At 37.2% G+C, this 6,069-nt stretch overlaps 1 protein-coding gene across 1 annotated transcript in view; it reads right to left on the bottom strand.

Annotated features, from left to right (window-relative positions):
* Positions 1-239: 239 nt before the first annotated feature.
* The window catches only part of LOC132559705 (circularly permutated Ras protein 1-like), a 37,305-nt gene continuing 31,475 nt past the window's right edge, over positions 240-6,069 (bottom strand). The window contains exon 15 of the mRNA XM_060224327.1: positions 240-3,039. Within this exon, the coding sequence (XP_060080310.1) occupies positions 2,866-3,039 (174 nt within the window). The 3' untranslated portion in view covers positions 240-2,865. The remainder of the gene's footprint in view (positions 3,040-6,069) is intronic.

Below are 6,069 nucleotides of genomic sequence, written 5' to 3'. Positions count from 1 at the left end.
AGTAATTGTGAGGTAGTTTTAATAGTGAAGTAATTTTAATAGTTAAGATTACAATACATAGATTTAGGAGGAGACAGAAATAAAATTAATTTTATAGCGAAGTGGGTTTAAGCGAGTATATGAAAACAATCAGTCAAATAGATTGTAAAAAGCATAAAAAATTCAAATAAAAACGCTAAAATTCATTTCGATAAAACAATATTGCAACATTTTAATGTAACTGTATCTCATTCAAAATATTTAGGGCGATATATGTTAAGTGTAAAAATAATATGACATTGAAATATTTACTTATGAATTAAGGAAAATTTTTCCAAATAAAGCTCATATAAATATGCTAGAACAAAAACTGTCTTAAAAGAAACTCTCTGATAGATCTTATCATTTTTATATATAGAAGGTAACGTCATGTTGAAAGTACTTGGGAGATACAACCTACAAAACGTAGACAAAACAGGCGAGAAAACGATGAAACCAAAAGATGTTAAATATATTAAACAATAGGCATATATACATATGTATACTTTAGCATAACAAATCAATACACTCTCTTTTATTTAATTAATCACATGTAACTTAAAACATTTTAATTTCTTCTTCACAAATTCAGTGTACATATTTAAATAAAGCAAAAAGGAAACTTAAAACTACAAGGACGTTTTGTGAAATATGTCAAAACTTCCTTGTAGTGTTGAGTTTCATTTCCACTTTTGTTTTCTTGTTAAGGAACTCTATTAAATCCTATTGGATCTAGCTGAGGACACCATCGCAAAGTTCCACGTGAGGAATGTTGGATCACCCCTTATTTATTGATAATTCATAACAAATTTAAATATCACAGTACTATTTTCATATACACATGAACTGGATTCATTTATAACTTTATAACCCTCATGGAATGCACTTCATGGAAAGGAAATTATTTGCATATAATGATGCATGGCATTTAGATCACAAGAAAAATAGACCAAGCGGCCATGATGGTCACCTGAGGTAAGTGATATTGAATATAAAAGTTATAGGGTAAATAGCTTCCAAGTGTCACAAAACAGAAATTGAGACATTGATGGTAGTAAGACTTAAGTGATACGTTTTAAGCCCTTGATGGTAGTAAGATTTAGGTGACATGTTTTACGTTCTTGGGGTCAGTGTCATTATATGTATACTATCAAAACTGTCTTCCTTAATACCTATAATTCTTACAAAGCATTATGGATAAAGTTATGCTCAAAAATGCAATTTTGCTATAAAACTATAATAAACTTGACCCCTCCCATGGTGAAATGTGAGACTAAAGGGCACTGAAATTTTGGTAAACCACTGAAGACACTTCCATCCATGAAGAGCATTTACTTCTACTATATCGGGGTGTTGAGAAGAAGATTTTTGAAATCCGAGTAATTTTTTTTATCCCTTTCCGCCCCCTCAAGCCCCTGTAGGATGGGGACTATATAATTCACTATTTTGGTTCATTATTAGCCAGGTAAGGTTTCTGCAAAATTTCCTTAAACTCAGTTCAAGGTTTTTTGAAAAGAAATAAACAAATTTAAAAGTTTTCAAACACACAAAGCCAGACAAAATGTGATCACAAGACTTTGTCTCTGGTGATCTAGACAAAAGATTTTTATAAATGAACACAAAACAAATTGAAGATAAACAAGCATGCATTATGCAAATAGACAGTCATCTGACTTGAAAAGCAATTTTTGCTACAAAGATGATATTTTCAGTGGTGCATCAACAGTCTGGACGTTTCTCAAGGACTTCTCGCATATATTCCAAAACTGAGACAAAAAAACAGTACAATTTCACCTGTACCGTCTGCTGCAAAAAAGGGGAAAATGGGTTCTTAATAAACCAGCTTGTGATAACATACTAAAACTTTTCATACGTGTTGTATTGATTACTGTTGTTAAATGTTAAATGACAACGCTCATAGACATAACTGCTGGTATTGACGACACAAACTGCTGTCTGTGGTTCTATGACAACGCTCAAAGACATAACTGCTGGTATTGATGACACACACTGCTGTCTGTGGTTCTAAGACAACGCTCAAAGACATAACTGCTGGTATTGACGACATACACTGCTGTGTGTGGTTCTATGACAACGCTCAAAGACATAACTGCTGGTATTGACGACATACACTGCTGTCTGTGGTTCTATGAAGTCACTGCCTAAGACTTCAAACTGCAGGTATTGATGACATACACTGCTGTCTATGGTTCTAGGACAACACTGCCTAAGACTTCAAACTGCTGGTTTTGACGACATACACTGCTGTCTGTGGTTCTAGGACAACACTGCCTAAGACTTCAAACTGTTGGTATTGACAACATACACTGCTTTCTGTGGTTCTAAGACAACACTGCCTAAGACTTCAAACTGCTGGTTTTGACGACATACACTGCTGTTTGTGGTTCTAGGACAACACTGGCTAAGACTAAAAACTGCAGGTATCAACTATAGACACTGTTGTATGTTTTAATATTGTTTGAGGTCAACGTAACCTAAAACATTGTTAGGGCATCCTGGTGACCCTTGACATCTGATCTTTTCAAAATCTAACTCAACAAATTTGAAGGTCAAAACATGTGAAAGAGACAAGTGTCCCTTCTTATTCAAGAATCACAACTCATTTTTGGAAGTGAAATAATACTCTCAAGGGTTTAATAAAATCCCTGATTGTTGAGGGTGGTCCAAAGACAATGTTGTCCGAGACTTAAAAAAAAAAGTCTAGTACTGGACCCGAACTTTGTTGTTTTTAGTTCCGAGGGAAAAACTGAAAAATGTGACATTTTGAATCTACAGCCATGAAAGTTGTTTGTGTATAGAGTTTTTACTAGATCACTTGCAGACCACCTAAGCCATGTAATCGTAATACTGCTTACGGATGCCAGTGTCTGTGGTCTGCCTTTTGGAGGCAATGTCAATTTTCTTTCTGTTGGATGCACCTGTAAACTTTGCAGATGACTGTCTCATCATTTTACTGTACATTCTTGAGGACTGGTCAGATCCTTTTCCGGAGAAACTGTTCTGTAACATAACAAAAGACAAATTTCCATTATAATGATATAACAGATGTGTCTCGAAGATTTTGCACAGTCAACTTGGCAGATTTTGCACACAGTCAACCTGAAAGATTTGGCACACTGCTAATTTAGAAGATTTTGCACACAATATTACTGAAAGATTTTGCACACAGTCAAATTGGAAGATTTTGCGCACAGTCATTTTGGAAGACTTTGCACACAGTCATTTTGAAAGACTTTGCACAGTCATTTTGGAAGACTTTGCATACAGTCATTTTGGAAGACTTTGCATACAGTCATTTTGGAAGATTTTGCACACAGTCATTTTGGAAGACTTTGCACACAGTCATTTTGGAAGATTTTGCACACAGTCATTTTGGAAGATTTTGCACACAGTCATTTTGGAAGACTTTGCACACAGTCATTTTGGAAGACTTTGCACACAGTCAACTTGGAAGATATGTATAATATCTGATTACCAAGACAACAAAACAAAACAAAACTCATATCATTCATAATATTTCTGTAAAGTTCCTTTGAATATTGGTTAACAATTCTGGACAAAATCCACTAATCATTGATTTTCTTTGGTTACCATGGCAACAAAATAAAATTGGATCTTATGGGAAATATCACCATAGTCGTTGTCATCCTAACATTCTTCGAAACTCTTGTTTATACATTAACAGCATACGCAATCAATATCTCGATTTTGACCAATCAGAAGCCACCATTATGTTTCTATAGTTATGGTTATGGAAATACCCAATATGTGAATTTATAGGCTTTAATTGTTAATCACATGGTGACGGTGAGATGAGTGGTGACTTTAAGAGTGATACTTATGAGGGGATTGACTGTGACATTAGTGGTGACTTTAAGAGTGGTACTTATGAGGGAGGATGACTGTGGGATGAGTGGTGACTTTAAGAGTGATACTTATGAGGGGATTGACTGTGAGATGTGTGGTGACTTTAAGAGTGGTATTTATGAGGGAGGATGATTGTGGGATGAGAGGTGACTTTAAGAGTGGTACTTATGAGGGAAGATGACTGTGTGATGAATGGTGACTTTAAGAGTAGTACTTATGAGGGAAGATGACTGTGTGATGAGAGGTGACTTTAAGAGTGGTACTTATGAGGGAAGATGACTGTGGGATGAGTGGTGACTTTAAGAGTGATACTTATGAGGGGATTGACTGTGAGATGTGTGGTGACTTTAAGAGTGGTACTTATGAGGGAGGATGATTGTGGGATGAGAGGTGACTTTAAGAGTGGTACTTATGAGGGAAGATGACTGTGTGATGAGAGGTGACTTTAAGAGTGGTACTTATGAGGGAAGATGACTGTGGGATGAATGGTGACTTTAAGAGTAGTACTTATGAGAGAAGATGACTGTGGGATGAATGGTGACTTTAAGAGTAGTACTTATGAGGGAAGATGACTGTGAGATGAGTGGTGACTTTAAGAGTGGTACTTATGAGGGAAGATGACTGTGAGATGAGTGGTGACTTTAAGAGTAGTACTTATGAGGGGATTGACTGTGACATGAGTGGTGACTTTAAGAGTGGTACTTATGAGGGAGGATGATTGTTGGATGAGTGGTGACTTTAAGAGTGGTACTTATGAGGGAGGATGATTGTGGGATGAGTGGTGACTTTAAGAGTGGTAATTATGAGAAGGGTAAGTTTGGGATTAGTGGTGTCTTTAAGGTGACTGTGGGATAAGATGTGACATTAAAAGTGGTATGTTTGAGAAAAGGTGACTGTGGGATAAGTTGTGACATTAAGAGTGGTATGTTTGAGAAAAGGTGACTGTGAGATGAGTGGTGACTTTTAGAGTGGTATGTTTGAGGGAGGATAACTGTGACATGAGTGGTGACTTTAAGAGTGGTACTTATGAGGGAGGATGATTGTGGGATGAGTGGTGACTTTAAGAGTGATACTTATGAGGGAGGATGACTGTGAGATGAGTGGTGACTTTTAGAGTGGTACTTATGAGGGAGGATGACTGTGAGATGAGTGGTGACTTTAAGAGTGGTATGTTTGAGGGAGGATAACTGTGACATGAGTGGTGACTTTAAGAGTGGTACTTATGAGGGAGGATGATTGTGGGATGAGTGGTGACTTTAAGAGTGATACTTATGAGGGAGGATGATTGTGGGATGAGTGGTGACTTTAAGAGTGGTACTTTTGAGAAGGATAAGTTTGGGATGAGTGGTGTCTTGAAGGTGACTGTGGGATAAGTTGTGACTTTAAAAGTGGTATGTTTGAGAAAAGGTGACTGTGGGATGAGTGGTGACTTTAAAAGTGGTATGTTTGAGAAAAGGTGACTGTGGGATGAATGGTGACTTTAAGAGTAGTACTTATGAGGGAAGATGACTGTGAGATGAGTGGTGACTTTAAGAGTGGTACTTATGAGGGAAGATGACTGTGGGATGAATGGTGACTTTAAGAGTAGTACTTATGAGGGGATTGACTGTGACATGAGTGGTGACTTTAAGAGTGGTACTTATGAGGGAGGATGATTGTTGGATGAGTGGTGACTTTAAGAGTGGTACTTATGAGGGAGGATGATTGTGGGATGAGTGGTGACTTTAAGAGTGGTAATTATGAGAAGGGTAAGTTTGGGATTAGTGGTGTCTTTAAGGTGACTGTGGGATAAGATGTGACATTAAAAGTGGTATGTTTGAGAAAAGGTGACTGTGGGATAAGTTGTGACATTAAGAGTGGTATGTTTGAGAAAAGGTGACTGTGAGATGAGTGGTGACTTTTAGAGTGGTATGTTTGAGGGAGGATAACTGTGACATGAGTGGTGACTTTAAGAGTGGTACTTATGAGGGAGGATGATTGTGGGATGAGTGGTGACTTTAAGAGTGATACTTATGAGGGAGGATGACTGTGAGATGAGTGGTGACTTTTAGAGTGGTACTTATGAGGGAGGATGACTGTGAGATGAGTGGTGACTTTAAGAGTGGTATGTTTGAGGGAGGATAACTGTGACATGAGTGGTGACTTTAAGAGTGGTACTTATGA

This window comes from Ylistrum balloti, unplaced genomic scaffold, assembly GCF_031769215.1.
Source record: "Ylistrum balloti isolate Yb309-2 unplaced genomic scaffold, AGI_CSIRO_Ybal_v1 Utg370950, whole genome shotgun sequence".
In the NCBI taxonomy this organism is placed as follows: Eukaryota; Metazoa; Mollusca; class Bivalvia; order Pectinida; family Pectinidae; genus Ylistrum; species Ylistrum balloti.
This window is presented reverse-complemented; position numbering and strand designations above follow the sequence as displayed.